The sequence below is a fragment of the Oryctolagus cuniculus genome, chromosome 1, assembly GCF_051225735.1.
Source record: "Oryctolagus cuniculus isolate XC-2025 breed Fujian yellow rabbit chromosome 1, ASM5122573v1, whole genome shotgun sequence".
Lineage (NCBI taxonomy): Eukaryota > Metazoa > Chordata > Mammalia > Lagomorpha > Leporidae > Oryctolagus > Oryctolagus cuniculus.
Genome location: NC_142867.1, coordinates 344,515 through 361,494, shown reverse-complemented (window position 1 = coordinate 361,494; position 16,980 = coordinate 344,515). Strand labels below are relative to the sequence as shown.

The window sequence follows — 16,980 nt, the reverse complement described above, 5'->3', positions numbered from 1 at the left end:
CCAGGTCTAGGACCAACCGTTATTGTTGGCTGGGGGGTGCCACCACAGCCAACCCCCACCTTCTGGGAGGGGCAAGCAGGGGTGGACCCAGTAAGACTAAGCGCACTGGAGAGGTACCCCAGCCCACAGCCCTTCTCCGTTCCCCTGGGGCCAAGGGGTGCTGGCCTTGTCCCCTAGGGTCATCAGCCCTGGGCCAACAGAGCTGAGTTCCTGGCACCCAGGACCTGCCCTGCTTCCAGACTGCAGATCCCTGTGGTCTCCCCTGGCGCTGGCAGGAGGCGGAGTGAGGGAGGGCAGGGCCTGGGGCGCCAGAGAGGACCAGCTGTGTGGCAATGCCCAAGGTGCAACCGGACCCGGAGCGGCCCCACGCCCCCGCCGCGTCACCCTGAGCCGGGAGTGCCATCGCCGCCTTCTGTAAACATTCTGGTTTTATTTAGCAAGCAGGGATCCTGAGCGGACGTTCCCAGTGGCTCTCGGGAAACTGCCCTGGCGTGGACCACACAGGTGTGGGTCCTAGTCAGAGGCCTGAGGCGCTCCTAGTGTCCACAGGGTGGGCAGCAGGCTCTGTGCTCCTCGGGACACGTGGAAGCAAAGTGGCCGAAGCCAAGCTGTGCCATTTATTACGTCTGCCTTGGCGAAAATAAATAATTCTTCACACAGTTCTGTGAACCGGGACAAGCCAGGAAGGAGGCGCAGGTGCACGGTTCTCAGGTGGGAGGGGCCCAGGCGCCAGGGAGGGTGCTCCGCCCCCGCCCCACTGGGTGTGGCCAGCAAGGGGCTGTGGGGGCCTCACAGCACAACTCGGCATCGCGCTCTGGAGGAGGCAGCCCCGGGATCGCCGGCTCAGCAAGGGGGCAGGGGCAGGCCGGGGGCGCTCAGAGAGGGCTCCGGGTCCGCGGGCTGGGGGGCAGGCCCCGTGGGCTCGCGCAGGCGCAGGGCGTCGGGCGGGAAGGCCACGTTGGTGCAGAAGAGCCCGAGCAGCAGCTGGCGCTGGCACTCCTCCCACTTGGCCAGCGCGTCCCCCAGCGAGAGGTTGCTGCGCATCCAGCGGGGCAGCGCCTGGCTGCAGGACAGCGGCACGGAGGGCAGGGACTGTGCGCGGCGCAGCTCCGCCTGCTCCGCCAGCCTGCGGGGGGGGCGGGGGGGGCTTCAGTGGGGCTGCGAGGCAGCGGCGGGGCCCACGGGCGCTCACGGCGGCTCACCTGGCGGGCAGGTGGCTGCCCAGCTTCCTCTTGGCGCGCATCATCAGGTACTGGCAGATGCTGCCCGTCTGCTCCTTCATCCACCGGATGTCCTCGGGGACGTCGGGCAGCCACTCCAGCAGGCTGCGGAGGGGCGAGGGGCTGCGTCTGTGCCCCTGCGGCCGCCCCCCCGCCCGCCCTCCCAGAGCGCGGTGCCCGGCACCCCCTCGCGCCACCCTGCGTCCGGCCACCCACCGGATGGTGAAGGAGACGGCGCTCTCCAGCGGCAGCGTGTAGGGTACCATCATGGCGGTGGCCAGGCGCACGGGCAGCATGTTGGACAGCGTGGCCATCAGGTCCTTGGGCTCCACGCAGGCCTCCAGCAGGGCTGAGGTGGGGGGTAGGAGGTGGGCGAGGGTCGGAACGGCAGAGCCCCGCCCAGCGTGCGCGCGCCTCGGGCCTCAGTTCCCTGCAGCCCAACTGGGCCCCTCCATGCCCGTGCCCCTGCCTGCGCGCACGCGCATGCGCACCCTCATTGAGCCGTGCAGGCAGGTGCTCCAGGATGTGATCCTCCTCCCCCCGCGGCGGCAAGGGGGCCTCTCCTCCGGGCGTCTCCTCGGCCGGCTCGGGGTCGCGGGGCTGGGCGGCGGGCAGCGCCAGCAAGGGGTTGGGCTGGTTCAAGAGGCCTGCGGTGGGGGAGGGGGTGGGAGCGGGATGGCAGGGCTGACCAGCAGGGCCACCGCCGCTGCTGGCCGGCAGGGGGCAGCACCAGCCCGGTACAGGCCCCCGACCCCGCACCCGGGGCCGCGCGCACGCACCGTTCCGCCGCAGGAAGCGCAGGCCGTCCCTGTAGCCCTGTTTGCACATCTCCCGCAGCACCTGCGGCGGGACAACGTGAGCACACGAGCTCCGTCCCCGCCCCTCGTCCGCCCACCAGCTCCGGGCCGGCCCGTGGGCGCGGCTCACCAGGGGCTCGGGCGGGAAGAGCGCCTTGGACAGGCGGTAGAGGTTGCGCAGGTTGAACTGGATGCTGGTGTTGGTGACCCTGAGCTCGTGGATGTTGGTGGAGCCGTCCTGGGGGCAGATGTCGCTCTCGCCCGAGAACGGCGACACGGTGATGGTGTTCCTGAGCTCGGACAGCGGCAGGTTGTCCGAGATGCCGCCGTCCACGTAGCGCTTCGGCGGCGACACACGCACGGTCACAGGTGCGGGTGGCCCGCGCCCGCGCCCGCACCCGCCCTGCCGCTACTGCATTCGGGCCTCTTACCCAGTGGGCTCTGGCCGCCTGCCGGCCTGGGCAGCGGGCAGAGGCCCGGACAGCTGGGGGTGGGGCAGCCACCGGAAGTGCGGCTCATTGAGTGGCACCAGAAGTGTGGGGGGGTGTGCCCAGGGCCCCGGGCAGGGGTACTCACCACGCCTTGCAGGGCAGGAGGGATGAGGCCACAGTACACTGGGATGAACGTGCTGCACACGTTGGCCTGCAGGGCAGGGCAGGGCAGGGCAGGGCCGTGAGCCGGCCCGGTCGGCCCCGCCCCCCGCCCCCCGCCCCCCGCCCCCCGCCAGCCCTGGGCCCACCTGGATGAGCTCCTCCTTGGAGCTGAAGTGGGACAGGATGACGTTCTGGCCGTCGGAGACGCGGGTCAGCGAGATGCCCAGGCGCCCGCTCGCGCGCTCATGGCCGTCGTCGGGCAGGGTCTTCAGCAGGCAGCCGCGGATGGTCTTCACCAGGTTGAAGGAGGGGTGCAGGGGCCCCAGGAACCGCTTCCGGGCCTCCTTGGACACTTCGATGATGTTGGCACCTGCCTCACCTGGACGCCAAGGCCAGGGTCAGGGGCCCCCGCCGGGACACCCGTCACCACCCCCGGGCGGCCAGCAGCGACGAGGACTTGCCCTCTGCCTGGTATTTCCCAACCGCCCGTCCCCGTGAGTCACAGCTCCGGGGTGGCAGTCAGCCCAGGACAGGGGACAGGGCACGGGCTTCACCCACTTGGCCGGCCCAGACCTCAAAGTCCAGCACAGCCCACAGACATCAGGCTGACGTGTGGGGGGCCCCCGTGGGGAAGGCAGCCCAAGGACAGCCTCGGGATGAGGCCAGTCTCTCCAGGGGGCAGGGCTGAGGACCTTCCTGGACACGCATGGGCCCTCCCTCCCAGGCGGGGGGCTCTGCCCACTCAGGGACAGCCTCTGCTCCAGGAGTGTTTGGGGGTCGCTGGGGGACACGCATTGGGCATGGCACCCCGGACCAGCAGGCGGGCTGAGCCGCCCTGGCCATGTGGCCTGTGTCAGTGGGAGGAGGCAGGACTGGGGGGGGTCAGTGAGCCTTCCACCCCACGCCCTCCAGGCAAGGGTTCAGGAGGGGTCAAGGAGAACCCTGGACATGCGCCTGCTTGGCATGGCACCCAGGCCGGGGACCTCGTGGTCCTGGCGGGCTGGGGGCTGGGCAGGCCCCCGGGGACTCCTGAAGTGGCCTTGTGCAGTAAACACCGCTCCCCACGTGGCAGCCGGAAGTGCGTGTGTGGACAGGCCACTAGGGTACTGCTGACCGCAGGGCTCCAGAGTCCAGAAACACCCCAGGGAGTCCAGCACACGGTAAGCAAGAGCAGGAAGAAGCGCTGGCCCTGCCCAGACCCACTGACCCCTCCCCCAAGGTCCCCGGGGCAGAGCGGGGCCACACCAGGGCCCAGCCACGCAGCCTGGACCCGCACAGCCCCAGGACGCAGTGACCGCTGGCCCCGAGACCGAGGGGCGGGAGGGGGGTGGACCCGAGTTCCTCCTCCCCCACCGCGGCCCCGCCCCCAAGTTCCCTTCCCTTTCCAATGGAACAGCTCGGGCTGCACCTGCCGGCCGTGCCCTCCCCAGTGGAGCCCCGCACTGTCCGAGCAAAACAAACCAGGCCCCGCCCACGGACCGGCACCCCGCACACCCTGCGCCCGCCGCGGGGCCGGCTTCTCGCGCACGGGGGGCGCCGCCCGCCCGCCCGCGGGTCCCCGCTCACCCAGGCAGGCGCCCGTGACGAGCGCGGTGGCTGTGAGCGCCCCGGCCGAGGCGCCGTAGATGTGCGTGGCGTTGGCCACCAGGAAGGGCGCGTGCTCGCGGAGGCAGGAGGCCACGCCGACGTGGTAGACGCCCAGGAAGCCACAGCCCGCGAACGAGATGTTCCACTTGCTCTCCCGCGGGAACATCGCGGCGGGTGGCCGGCCGTGCGGGGCTCGGCTCCGGGTCTCCGCCGGCGGAGGCGGGGACGCTGCCGAGGGTGGCGCGGGAGGCGCTTTTAGTGCGGGGCGGGGCGGGGCCGGCGCGCGCGGCCAATGGGGGCGCGCGGGGAACGGCCGCGCCCCGGGGCCCCGCCCCCGGCGCCGAGATGCCCGCAGCCCCGCTTAGCCGGCCGCGGGACCCGACGAAGCCCCGGCCCCGCGGGGGTCGCAGGCCGGGGCACTCTCGGGAGCCTGGTGCGGAGCCGGGCGCCGCGCGGAGCAGCCGCCTCCTCCGGGTCCGCCCCGACACCGCCCCGGAAGCCGAGGAGCGCGGCCCCGCTGCCCAACTCAGAGCCGCGCCGAGCCGGCCTCGGGTCGGAGGACCCGCACGTCCGCCACGAGCCGCGCACTCCTCCTGGGCCCACGCGCCCACCTGGGTCCGTGCCGGGGTCCGACTGAGGCTCCTCCGGCCGCCTGGTCCACCTGGGGGGTGACTGGCGCCCGCCCCTGCCCCGCCCGCGGTGGGTCCGGGGGCGGAGCGCTTCCGGGCGCTGTGCCTCCCGCCCCTTTCCGCATTTTTTCTCCGTGATCGTGGCCGGCTGGGCTGGCCGGGGCCCAAGATCGGTGTAGGGGCCCGTCCAGGCTGGGGCGGCGGCAGGTCGTGCCCACCTGCCCCTCTGGGAACTCGACGGGGATGTACTTAAGGGATCGTGCCCCTGGCGTGGGGTCAGAGCCGCCAAGCGCGAGGACGCAGGCCCCAATGGGCCTGAGAAACAAGCCGGGTCACAGGTGCGGGAGGGCTGGGCGGTGACTGCCCAGGGTGAGCAGGAAAGGGATGCAGGGTTGAGAGCTGGGTCCTGGAGGGGGACACAGCCCGACTGAGGAGGTGGGAGGGTGTGGCCAGGGACTGCCAGGAGACCCTCAGAGGGAGGGGCCAGCGCCCCAGGGCCACCCTGGAAGGTCCAGGGGGCTCACAAGGCACTGGACCTCCTCCCCAAGATCTGTTGCCAGGAGGCCGGGAGGCCGGCCTCGGCCCTCCGCGGCAGCCGGGCCCGACACCTCTGACCCGGTTTCCACAGCACCAGGGCCACTCTGGGGACAGACCCCTCCTCCAGCAGGCTGGGAGCCAGGGTCAGGGCGGGTGATTCCTGGAATCCTGGCCTGGGCTGGGCGCCGCGCTCCCTGGAGGCTCGGGTCACCGCTGCCCCCACAGCCCCTGGCCCCCCAGCCTACTCCACTAAGGGGCTTTCCGGAGGGGCTGCGCTGGAACCCGAGCCCCTGCAGTCAGGGCGCCCCCACCCAGCCGAGCCCGGGCGCAGCGACTCCTCCGCTGCGCACAGCCGGTCAGAGGCACGGCCCCCACGGGCAGCTGCTCCACGGCGCCCTGCTAACGCGTCAAAGGGCCTCCTGGGCCCCCGCACCCCTGGGAGACGTGGACGCAGCTCGGGGTGCTGGCCGTGGGCTGGCCCAGCTCGTCCTCACGGCCGTCCGGGGAGTGACCGGCGGTGGAGGCTCCGCCCCCCTCAGCCTTTCACGCACAGCATAGCAGACAACAGCAGAGAAATCTCGGGTCCGCGGCCCTCAGGGGGCGCCCCGCAGCCCTCCCCGCACAGAGAGACTCAGAGGCTCCAGTACAAAGGCTTTATTGGGGGGGGGGGGGGGGCTAGTCGAACAGGCCGAATCCCATGTCGTCGTCCGACTCCTCGGACTCCTCCTTCTTCTCCTCCTTCTTCTCCTCGGCTGCGGGGACAGAGGCAGTGAGCGGCCGCCCGCGGAGACCCCAGCCCACGCCCCGGCTCCCCGCCCACTCACCTGCAGCGGGCGCCGAGCCGGCAGCAGGGGCCGCGGAGCCCGGGGCGGCAGAGACGGCCACAGCCGTGCCGGCGGGCACACTGGCCAGCTTGCCGATACCTGGGGGAGGCGGGGGGAGCGATGCCTGGAGGGCCCTCGCCGGCACAGCCCTTGGGGGGGGGATCCCGCGGCCCCAAGACCCCGTCTGCAAACTCGGCTTTTAAATTACCAAGTCTCAGCACCGCGCGCCACGCGCAGCAGAGCCGTAGGAGCGCCCCCAACGGGACTGCCCGCACCGCGCGCGAGCGGGGCCGTAGGAGCGCCCCCAACGGGACTGCCCGCACCGCGCCGGAGCGAGGCCGTAGGAGCGCCCCCAACGGGACTGCCCGCACCGCGCGGGAGCGGAGCTGTAGGAGCGCCCCCAACGGGACTGCCCGCACCGCGCGCGAGCGGGGCCGTAGGAGCGCCCCCAACGGGACTGCCCGCACCGCGCGGGAGCGGAGCTGTAGGAGCGCCCCCAACGGGACTGCCCGCCCCGCGCACGGGAGCGAGGCCGTAGGAGCGCCCCCAACGGGACTGCCCGCACCGCACGGGAGCGGGGCCGTAGGAGCGCCCCCAACGGGACTGCCCGCACCGCACGGGAGCGGGGCCGTAGGAGCGCCCCCAACGGGACTGCCCGCACCGCGCGGGAGCGGGGCTGTAGGAGCGCCCGCAACGTGACTGCCCGCACCGCGCGGGAGCGGGGCCGTAGGAGCGCCCCCAACGGGACTGCCCGCACCGCGCGCGAGCGGGGCCGTAGGAGCGCCCCCAACGGGACTGCCCGCACCGCGCGGGAGCGGAGCTGTAGGAGCGCCCGCCCGGGACCGCCCCGACGCCGACCCCGACGCCGGCGCCCGCGCCGCTCCGCCCTGCTCTGGTCCACAAGCGAACCCTGGCGGGCCACGAGCCGGCCGGCAGGGATTAGGATGGACCCCCGCCCGCGGCCCGCGCCCCCCGCTCACCCTGCGCGATCACGTCCTCGATGTTCTTCCCGTTCAGCTCGCTGATGACCTGGCGGGGACACGCGCGGGGCGCTCAGCACGGGCGCGGGGGCCCGCACGCTCGGCGGCGGCGTGACCGGCCCAGCCCTCCCGCGCCCCCACCTTGTTCAGCCGGTCGTCATCCGCCTCGATGCCCACGCTGTCCAGGATCTTCTTGATGTCTTTGGCGCTGGGCGAGGAGTTGCCCCCGAGGGCGGCCAGCAGGTAGGAGGCCACGTAGCGCATGCTGCGGGCGGCGGCGGCGTTACCGCGGCGACCCCCGCGCGCAGCCCGGGGAGGCCCCAGCCCCGCACCCCCGCCGACCCCGCGCCCGCTCCCGAGGCCCGGCGCTCCACTCACGCGGCGGCGGCGGCGGACGGGCCTCACGCGTGCGACCTCGGCGGCGTCCGGGGCGGAAAGGAAGGCGCCGGCGCAGTGGGCGGGGGTAAACCGCTACCCAGAAGCCTCTGCGCCGGAATGCGAGGCGCCTCCGGATGACGTCCGCGGCGCGCAGCCAATGACGGCAGGAGAGGCGCCATCGTCCGCTGCCTACCCAGGCGGTCGCCGTGGCAAAAGCGAAAGATTGTTCCCGGACTGGCTTCCCGGATACCGTAGGGCCGAAGGTCCCTGGATATGGGCGGGGCGGCGGGCGAAGAAGGCCGACCGGGACTTCGTCTGCCTTCCGCGCCTCGCGCTCCCAGCATGCCACGCGGCGCCTACAGAGCCCAGCATGCAGCGCGGCCGCCACGCGCGTGCGCATCTCGTGCCGCGAAACCACGAGTCCCATGGTGCACCGCTACCGGAAGTCGCGGCCCCTGCCGGCCTGGAGCGGCCGCACGTGGGCGCGGCGAGCCTGCGCGCCCAGCCGCCTCGCCTGGGCCCCGCGCGCGACACGAGGTCTGCGTGACCGGCCGATGGCGTCCGTGTTCTCGCCCGCGCTGGCCGCGCGTCCGTCCCGGCACGCGTGGCTCAGTCACCCGCTCGGGCCCGCGACCCGGGTCATGGCGGCCCCACCCTTGCTGGGGTAGTAGAGAAAGACGGGTCTTGTGCGGCCTGGGGAAGCGTCCCTGAGCTGAGAGGGGACAGGGAGCCAGCCCGGCGCGCGTCCTGATGGGCTCCAACCGGAGCGCAAGTCCCCGCGCGTGGGTCAGGACCCAGTGTATGAGCGCGCCCCGAGCCCCCAAGCGTGGGGTCAGGAGCCGTGTGTGAGCGCGCCCCCCCCGAGCCCCCGCGCGTGGGGTCAGGCCCGGTTGTGAGCGCACCCCGAGTCCCCGCGCGTGGGGTCAGGAGCCGTGTGTGAGCGCGCCCCGCCCCCGAGTCCCCAAGCGTGAGATCAGAACCCGGTGTGTGAGCGCACCCCGAGTCCCCGCGCGTGGGGTCAGGAGCCGTGTGTGAGCGCGCCCCGCCCCCAAGCCCCCAAGCGTGAGATCAGAACCCGGTGTGTGAGCGCACCCCGAGCCCCCGCGCGTGGGGTCAGGAGCCGTGTGTGAGCGCGCCCCGCCCCCGAGTCCCCAAGCGTGAGATCAGAACCCGGTGTGTGAGCGCGCCCCGAGTCCCCGCGCGTGGGGTCAGGAGCCGTGTGTGAGCGCGCCCCGCCCCCGAGCCCCCAAGCGTGAGATCAGAACCCGGTGTGTGAGCGCACCCCGAGTCCCCGCGCGTGGGGTCAGGAGCCGTGTGTGAGCGCGCCCCGCCCCCAAGCCCCCAAGCGTGAGATCAGAACCCGGTGTGTGAGCGCACCCCGAGCCCCCGCGCGTGGGGTCAGGAGCCGTGTGTGAGCGCGCCCCGCCCCCGAGTCCCCAAGCGTGAGATCAGAACCCGGTGTGTGAGCGCGCCCCGAGTCCCCGCGCGTGGGGTCAGGAGCCGTGTGTGAGCGCACCCCGAGCCCCCGCGCGTGGGGTCAGGCCCGGTGTGTGAGCGCGCCCCGAGCCCCCGCGCGTGGGGTCAGGAGCCGTGTGTGAGCACGCCCCGAGTCCCCGCGCGTGGGGTCAGGAGCCGTGTGTGTGAGCGCGCCCCGAGCCCCCGCGCGTGGGGTCAGGCCCGGTGTGTGAGCGCGCCCCGAGCCCCCGCGCGTGGGGTCAGGCCCGGTGTGTGAGCGCGCCCCGAGCCCCCGCGCGTGGGGTCAGGCCCGGTGTGAGCGCGCCACCCCCCCAGCCCCCGCGCAGGGCGTCAGGAGCGTGTGTGAGCTTGGGCCGCAGGCCGCCCCTCTAACGCAGGAGGACCCTGGGCACTCGGGAAGTGGGAGGCCAAGTCCTGGCGAGGGCGGACTCCGGTGCAGCCCCAGAAGCAGCTGTCCGATGCTTCACGCAGAGATGGGTGCGTTGCTGGGTTTTTGGTGATCGCCACCTTTCTGAACCGTGCAGTTCGCGGAGGCCGCGTCACTGCTGTGGCCTCACAGCCCCGCCTGGTCCCTGGGCTGCACCCCCAGACTTAGCGACCCCCATACACTCACAGCAGAGCTACAGAGCGAGGGAGACAGACGTCTTTCATCTGCTGGTTCACTCCTCAAATGGCCACAACTGCTGGGGCTGGGCCAGGCTGAAGCCAGGGGCCTGGAGTTCCATCCGGGTCTCCCACGTGGGTGCGGGGGCCCAGGTGCTCTCCCAGGGCGTCAGCAGAGCTGGATCGGAAGTGGAGCAGCCAGGAACCAGTGCGCATGGGGTGCCAGGGTTGTTGCACCGCGCCAGCCCCCTGGGTCTCTGTGTGTCGTTTTAAATACGTATTTATGTGGAAAGCAGAGCGAAGGGAGACAGCCAGGTCTTCCACCCGCTGGTCCATTCCCCACATGGCTGCCACGGGGAGGCCGGGCTGCAGCCGGGATCCAGGAACTCTGAGTCTCCCCTGTGCGGGGCGCCCGGAGCACCGGGGGGGGGGGGGGGGGGCTGCATGGGAGGTGGAGCAGCCAGGACCCAACCAGGCCTCCTGGAGGGCGCTCCTGCTGCCACAGGGTGCCTGCCCTGCTCGTCTATTTAATGGATTTGAAAGGCAGACAGAGGGGCGGGCGCTGTGGCAGAGCAGTGAGGCTGCCACCTCAAAAATAGGTGGGGCCGGCGCCGCGGCTCACTAGGCTAATCCTCCACCTTGCAGCGCCGGCACGCCGGGTTCTAGTCCTGGTCGGGGCGCCGGATTCTGTCCCGGTTGCTCCTCTTCCAGGCCAGCTCTCTGCTGTGGCCAGGGAGTGCAGTGGAGGATGGCCCAAGTGCTTGGGCCTTGCACCCCATGGGAGACCAGGAGAAGTACCTGGCTCCTGCCTTCAGATCAGCGCGGTGCACGGGCCGCAGTGCACCGGCCGCGGCGGCCATTGGAGGGTGAACCGATGGCAAAAGGAAGACCTTTCTCTCTGTCTCTCTCTCTCTCTCTCACTGTCCACTCTGCCTGTAAAAGAAAAAAAAAAATAGGTGGCCCATACGGGCGCCAGTTCCAGTCCCGGCTGCTCCACTTCCAATCCAGCTCTCTGCTGTGGCCTGGGAAAGCAGTGGAAGATGGCCCAGGTCCTTGGGCCCCTGCACGCGCATGGGAGACCCGGGAGAAGCTCCTGACTTCGGATCGGCGCAGCTCCAGCCGTTGCAGCCATCTGGGGAGTGAACCAGCAGATGGAAGACCTCTCTCTCTCTCTCTCTCTCTCCCCCTCTCTCTCCTCTCCTTCTCTCTTTCTCCTCTCTCTGTGTAACTCTGAATTTCAAATAAATAAATATTTTTTTAAAAATAAAAGGCAGAGAGAGATCCATGAACTGGGTCAGTCCCCAGCTCAGAACAGCCAGGGGAGGGCCAGGCCAAAGCCAGGAGCCTGCAGCTCCATCCAGGTCTCCTGGGGCGGGGACACCCGCTGTCTCCCTGGGGTGCAGCTGGGCCAGGGAACAGAGCTGGGGCTGTGGTGTCTGTGGGGGCTTCCTGTGGGTGGGGTCCCTCTTCCAGGGGAACGTGTCCAAGGTTCCTTCCTTAGCACCTATCACATTCACTCCTTTTCTCTCTCTTTTTTTTTTTTTTTTTCCCAGAGTGGTTGTTTTATTTTTAAATTTTTGTTTTCATTTTATTTGAAAGAGACTGAGATGTTCCAGAGACAGGTTCACTCCGCAAACTCCTAAACAGCCAGGGCTGGGCCAAGCCAAACTAGGAGCCTGGAGCTCAGTGGGTCCCCCCCCGGGGGGGGCAGGGGCCGAGCTTCAGGCATCTCTGCAGCCCCCCAGGTGCACAGAGCCAGGACCCTAACCTCTCGGCTGTGGGCTCCCAAGGGTACACCGAGTGCCCACCCCAAATACACTCCATGAGGCTCAGAAGTACCCCCCTGATTGGGCCTATGAAGGATCCCCCATTCAAACGGCCCACGAGGCGGGCACTAGGAGGGAGGCCTGGCGGGAGCCGCGGGTCCACCTCGCGGCGGGCAGGGACGAGCAGGGGAGGGGCGGCGCGGGGAGGGCGCACAGGCCTGGCTGGGAGCACCTGGCACCTGTTCTGCTGGGTGACAACAGCCCCGCGTGCGGTGGGCGGGGGGCGTGTCCGGAGGGGCGGGGCCCAGAGTCCCCGCCTGCCCGCCCGGAAACGCGCGGGCGGGAAGCGGGAAGCGGGAAGCCGGGCGGGCGCCTGGACCCGGGTGCGCGGCGCCGCGACCCGGCCGGGGTGTGCAGCTGCCCCCGACGCGAGGGACCGCGCTCCTTCCCTGGCGGCGGGGGCGGCGGAGCGTGGGCTCTCGGGGCTGAGCCGCGCGGTAGGTGCGGGTCCTAGGCACCGCGGTCCAAGCCGATGCGCGAGAGGGTCGAAGGTGGGCTCTTAACCCCAGGACTGGGGCAGACTGGGCTCCCCACCCCAGGCAGCGCTGTCCACGCTCGGTGCCCCTCAGACGCTGGACCACAGCCCCCAACAGTGACCCTGCAGAGCCCAGGCTGAGGGGGAGGGGGAGAGACCCAGCCCCCATCACACTCACTCCTCTCCCTGCCTCGCAGCTTCCCAGGGCCTGCCTGAGCAGGCCTGCTCTGCGAGCTGGGACATGCCTGGCCCCCAGGGACGGCCGGGGGGTGACGATGGCCACAGTGGCGGAGGGGCTGGAGCCCGAGGCAGCTGCCACGGGAGATGCTGCAGCAGCGGCGGCGGTGGGTGCCGGGCCCGGGGCGGCTCCTCTCCTGGCCGGGAAGCAGCTGAACTTGGACCTGTACCCCGCGGGCTGCCAGCGACTGCTGCACCTGTGCGTCCAGCAGCCGACGCAGCTGCTGCAGGTGGAGTTCCTGCGGCTGAGCACCCACGAAGACCCAGGGCTGCTGGAGGCCGCCCTGGCCCGGGTGCCTGCACGCCTGCCCCGCCTCCGCTCCCTGGTCCTCAAAGGTGAGCCCGGCCGCGGCGTCTGACCCTCTCCCCACCCCTCCCTGCTGCCCTGCCTCAGGCCCGCCCCCACCCATCAGCTGCCCTGGTCCGCCGTCCCCTGCGCTCTGTGGAGCCTGGCTCCCCCTGAGCAGATCCAGTGTGGACGCCGCTCCTGGGGAAGGACGTGGGCGGTGCTGCCTGGGGCTGAGCCATGACTCCATCCCTGCGCCCTCTGCCTGCAGCACCGAGCCCGCGTCTGCCTGTCCCCGTGCAGCGCCAGGTGCGGGGGCCAGCAGGGCCGAGCTGGCAGCCAGGGCCCTGGCTCTGAAGGCCACGTCTGCCCCTCCCCGTCCCAGGAGGCCAACGCCGGGACATGCTGGGTGCCTGCCTCCCGGGCACCCTGACCACGCTGCCGGCCGGCCTGAGTGGCCTGGGCCGCCTGGCCCACCTGGACCTGAGCTTCAACAGCCTGCGGACGCTGCCGGCCTGCGTCCCACACATGCGCGGCCTGGACGCTCTCCTCCTGTCCCATAACCGCCTCTCGGAGCTGCCCGAGGCCCTGGGAGCCCTCCCTGCCCTCACCTTCCTCACTGTGACGCACAACCGGCTCCGGGCGCTGCCCGCGACGCTGGGGGCGCTGTCCACCCTGCAGCGCCTCGACCTGTCTGAGAACCTGCTGGACTCCCTGCCCGCCGCCATCGGGGGCCTGAGCCGCCTCTCTGAGCTCAACCTGGCCTCGAACGCGCTGCAGAGCGTCCCGGCCTCCCTCGGTGAGTGGCAGCGGAGGCCCTGGGCTCCTGGGGCAGCACCCTGCAGCCTCACATGGGCTCTGGCCCCTCTCCGCTTCTGTAGGGGCCCCTGCACCCGCAGCCTGCCCTCAGCCCAGCCTTCAAGGCCTCCATGAGGCCCACTGAGTCTGCCAAGGGGCGGTGTCTGCGAGGGTGGCCCCCGCAGGCCCCCCCTCCCGGCGCTAAGCCGGCCCCGCCTGCCTGCAGCCCGCCTCCGGTGCCTGCGGCTCCTGGTCCTGCACAGCAACCGCCTCACCTCCGTGCCCGCTGACCTGGCCGGCCTCCCGCTGCTCGCCCAGCTGGACCTGAGGGACAACCAGCTCCGGGCCGTGCCCCCTGAGCTCCTGGACGCACCCTTCGTGCGCCTGCAGGGGAACCCCCTGGGCGAGGCCCCAGCAGCCTCCCCGAGTCCCCCAGGTAGGCCTGCTGCCAGGGAGGGGCACCACAGGGGAGACGCGGGCGGTGGCACCCCCCAGGATCTGTCTGCCCCTCCCGCAGGGACCCCCATGGATCCGGAGATGCCTCGGCTGCGCCTGACCTCGGACGCGGGCAGGTACCGGGCAGGGCTGGAAGAGCGGCCAGGACGTGCCCTGGGGGTTCTGGCGTCCACGGGGGCCCTGTGTGTGTGACCGACGCTCCTCCACCCTCAGCTTTCCCGTCACCCCGTGGGGCTGCTCCGTGACCCTGGCCCATGGTGTCCGCCTGCTGTTCCCGGCCGGGGCCACCACCGCCCCCGTCACCATCCACTACCAGCTATGGCTGCCGCAGCCGGGCCTCGTCTCGCTGGGCCCTCACGACTCCCTGCTCAGCAGTGTCCTGGAGCTGTGGCCCCACGGGCTGACCTTCCGGCAGGCACGGCCAAGGCAGGTGGGGGGTGGGCGTGGAGCCCCCAGGCCCGGCTCTGGCCCTCACACGGCCCCCTGCCTGGCAGGATGTGAGCCTGTGGCTGCTTGTTGTCCCCCCACGGACCCGGCTTTGCCGTGAGGTGGTGGTCAGGACCCGGAGTGACGGCAGCTGGAGCGACCTGGAGACCTTCCTGGAGGAAGAGGCACCCAAAGTGAGAGCTGCCCAGGCCTGGCCTGGTGCTGTCCACCCCTGCCCGCTGTTTGCCTGGACCCCCGGCCTGACTCAGCCTCTCCTCTGACCCCTCCCCTGTCCCAGCGGCTCTGGGCCCGCTGCCAGGTGCCCCACTTCTCGTGGTTCCTCGTGGTTCTGCGCCCTGTGTCCGATGCCTGCCTGGTGCCGCCAGAGGGGACCCTGCTGTGCTCCTCTGGCCACCCTGGGGTCAAGGTCACCTTCCCCCCAGGGGCCACCCAGGAGCCTCGTCACGTGTCCATGCAGGTACGGCCAGCATAGGGCCATGGGCGGCTGGGGCGCCTCCGCGCACGGTGGACACTCAGGCGGCCTGTCTGCCCCAGGTGCTGCGCATGGCCGGCCGGGAGCTGCGAGCCCTGCTCGGGGAGCCTGGGGCCGCCGTGAGCCCCCTACTGCGCCTCTCGCAGAGCGGCCCCACGTCCTTCCTGCGGCCGGTCACCGTGCAGCTGCCCTTGCCCCCTGGCCTCACAGGTGAGAGGCGGCTGTGTGGCCCCTGGGCCGGTGGCCTGCAGGGCAGCCCTGCAGCGGGGCCTCAGCCTGCTGTCCCGTCCTGTCCAGGCCTCGACCTGGACCGTTCCCGCCTGCACCTGCTGCACCGGGCTCCTCCTGAGGCCACGTGGGATGACATCACGGCTGTGGTGGCACTGGAGGTCACCCACCTGTATGCACGCTTCCAGGTCACACACTTCTCCTGGTCAGTGCCCCCCCCTCAGCCCCATCCCTGTGTGCCCAGCCCCTGGTCACTCCTCCTGGTCAGCCCCCCAGCCCCAGGTCACTGCTCCTGGTCAGCCCCCCCCAGCCCCTGGTCACTCCTCCTGGTCAGCCCCCCAGCCCCTGGTCACTGCTCCTGGTCAGCGCCCCCAGCCCCTTCAGCCCCGCCCCCGTCTGCCCAGCCCCCAGCTCACCCGCCCCCCAGGTACTGGCTCTGGTACACCACCAAGGCCCGCGTGGGGGACCTGGCCCGCAAGGCCTGGGAGCGGCTGCGGCTGCACCGCGTGAACCTCATCGCACTGCAGAGGCGCCGGGACCCCGAGCAGGTCCTGCTGCAGTGCCTGCCCCGCAACAAGGTGGGGCGGTGGAGGGGGCGGGCAGCAGGTGGCGGGCGTGGCAAGGCCTCGGGCTGCAGCGCGCCGGTGCCCGCAGGTGGACGCCACCCTGCAGCGGCTGCTGGAGCGATACCGCGGCCCCGAGCCCTCCGACACCGTGGAGGTGTTCGAGGGCGAGAAGTTCTTTGCAGCCTTCGAGCGGGGCATCGAGGTGGACGCTGGTAGGCTCTGTGCCCCCGGGGAGGGGCGGGTCCCTGGGTGCGCCCCCTGCTGAGCCCCCTGGCCCCCAGACCGCCCCGACTGCGTGGAGGGCAGGATCTGCTTCGTCTTCTACTCACACCTGAAGAACGTGAAGGAGGTGTACGTGACCACCGCCCTGGACCGGGAGGCTCAGGCCGTGCGAGGACAGGTGGGCGGGGCGGGGGCGGCGGTAGGGCCCGGGCTGCCCAGACACCCGCCGGAGCTCTGAACCCCGCCTGATCTCCCAGGTGTCCTTCTACCGGGGCTCGGTGCCCACGGAGGTGCCCGAGGAGGCCGCCCGGCAGAGGAAGGGTGCGGACGCCCTCTGGATGGCCACTCTGCCCCTCAAGCTGCCGGTGAGGGCAGGGGCAGGGCTGGCCCGGGGTGACGGGGTGTGGAGTGGCGTTAGGGGCTCACCGCACACTCTCCCTGCCACAGAGACTGCGGGCGCCCAAGGGGCGGGGGCAGGGGGCCAGCCTCTCCCTGGCACCTCTGAACCTGGGGGACGCTGAGAACGGCTTCCTGACTCAGGCCAACCTGCTGAGCGTGGCCGGGCGCCTGGGGCCCGACTGGCCCACGGTGGCCCTGCACCTGGGCCTGCCCTACGGGGAGCTGCAGCGCATCCGCCACGACTTCCGGTGAGGGGAGGCGGGGTGGGGCCGGCGCAGGCTGGGGAGGGAGGGTGCCGCCGCCGGGGGCCCAGGGAGCACGGTGCCAGCGCCTCTGCCCCCTCCCAGGGATGACCTGGACGGGCAGACCCGCCACATGCTGTTCTCCTGGGCCGAGCGCCAGGCCGGGCAGCCGGGGGCCGCGGGGCTGCTGGTGAGGGCGCTGGAGCAGAGTGACCGGCGCGACGTGGCCGAAGAAGTCCGCGCGGTCTTGGACCTCGGCCACCGCAAGTACCAGGACAGCATCCGGCGCACAGGCCTGGCCCCCGAGGACCCCCCGCTGCCGGGGCCTCCAGCCTCACAGGCCCTGGCCTAGGCCTGGCCGGCTTGGGCTGGGCAGAGCCCCCAGCGCCCGGCCTCTCAGTGGTCGCGTGTGCAACAAATACAGATGGTGCCATCTGCCTCCCGGAGCTCCGTTCATTTGTGGGGCGGAGGGGGGAGGCCGGGTGCCGAGAGGGCGGCCGTGGCGGCCGGGCAGGGGCTCTGTGCGCCGTGCATCTCCCCAGGGAGCCGGAGGAGCCTGTGCTACAAAGTACCCGCAGTGGCCGACCGGATACAAAGTTGCCCTGTGGCTGAGCTGTGTGTCCCTGCCCTGGCCGCCCGCTTGGCCAGTGGTCCCCAAGCGCGCCCACGTGTCTGGCTTGGGATTGGGACCCCCTCCCCTTC

The 16,980-nt window shown here is 71.6% G+C and overlaps 3 protein-coding genes across 11 annotated transcripts; 1 reads left to right on the top strand and 2 right to left on the bottom strand.

The window, feature by feature from the left end:
- Window positions 1–410: 410 nt before the first annotated feature.
- PNPLA2 (patatin like domain 2, triacylglycerol lipase) lies at window positions 411–4,935 on the bottom strand. 2 transcript variants are annotated; one of them, XM_051829799.3, is made up of 10 exons: window positions 4,809–4,935; window positions 4,177–4,425; window positions 2,757–2,989; window positions 2,594–2,659; window positions 2,148–2,357; window positions 2,000–2,060; window positions 1,712–1,867; window positions 1,437–1,569; window positions 1,203–1,325; window positions 411–1,126 (listed from the first exon to the last, which is right to left on the bottom strand). In XM_051829799.3, exons 2-10 carry the CDS (start codon window positions 4,361–4,363, stop codon window positions 844–846), a joined length of 1,452 nt encoding a protein of 483 aa, XP_051685759.1. In that variant the 5' UTR covers window positions 4,364–4,425; window positions 4,809–4,935; the 3' UTR covers window positions 411–843. The 2 variants fall into 2 exon arrangements, with proteins under 2 accessions (XP_051685759.1, XP_089165171.1); XM_089309045.1 differs by lacking the exon at window positions 4,809–4,935 and having other exon boundaries at window positions 4,177–4,427.
- Window positions 4,936–6,002: 1,067 nt separating this feature from the next.
- RPLP2 (ribosomal protein lateral stalk subunit P2) lies at window positions 6,003–7,594 on the bottom strand. The gene is made up of 5 exons (XM_070057027.2): window positions 7,546–7,594; window positions 7,309–7,432; window positions 7,168–7,216; window positions 6,188–6,286; window positions 6,003–6,115 (listed from the first exon to the last, which is right to left on the bottom strand). Exons 2-5 carry the CDS (start codon window positions 7,429–7,431, stop codon window positions 6,039–6,041), a joined length of 348 nt encoding a protein of 115 aa, XP_069913128.1. The 5' UTR covers window position 7,432; window positions 7,546–7,594; the 3' UTR covers window positions 6,003–6,038.
- Window positions 7,595–7,677: 83 nt separating this feature from the next.
- PIDD1 (p53-induced death domain protein 1) lies at window positions 7,678–16,717 on the top strand. 8 transcript variants are annotated; one of them, XM_089308889.1, is made up of 16 exons: window positions 7,678–8,082; window positions 12,123–12,498; window positions 12,834–13,247; window positions 13,473–13,682; window positions 13,764–13,818; window positions 13,916–14,117; window positions 14,197–14,322; window positions 14,427–14,606; window positions 14,684–14,831; window positions 14,919–15,054; window positions 15,277–15,427; window positions 15,504–15,627; window positions 15,697–15,815; window positions 15,895–16,002; window positions 16,085–16,284; window positions 16,384–16,717. In XM_089308889.1, exons 1-16 carry the CDS (start codon window positions 7,819–7,821, stop codon window positions 16,628–16,630), a joined length of 3,060 nt encoding a protein of 1,019 aa, XP_089165015.1. In that variant the 5' UTR covers window positions 7,678–7,818; the 3' UTR covers window positions 16,631–16,717. The 8 variants fall into 8 exon arrangements, 6 of the variants coding, with proteins under 6 accessions (XP_089165015.1, XP_089165122.1, XP_089164976.1 ...); XM_089308850.1 differs by lacking the exon at window positions 7,678–8,082 and adding an exon at window positions 11,646–11,941 and having other exon boundaries at window positions 16,178–16,284; XM_070056258.2 differs by lacking the exon at window positions 7,678–8,082 and adding an exon at window positions 11,649–11,941.
- The last annotated feature ends 263 nt before the right edge of the window (window positions 16,718–16,980 follow it).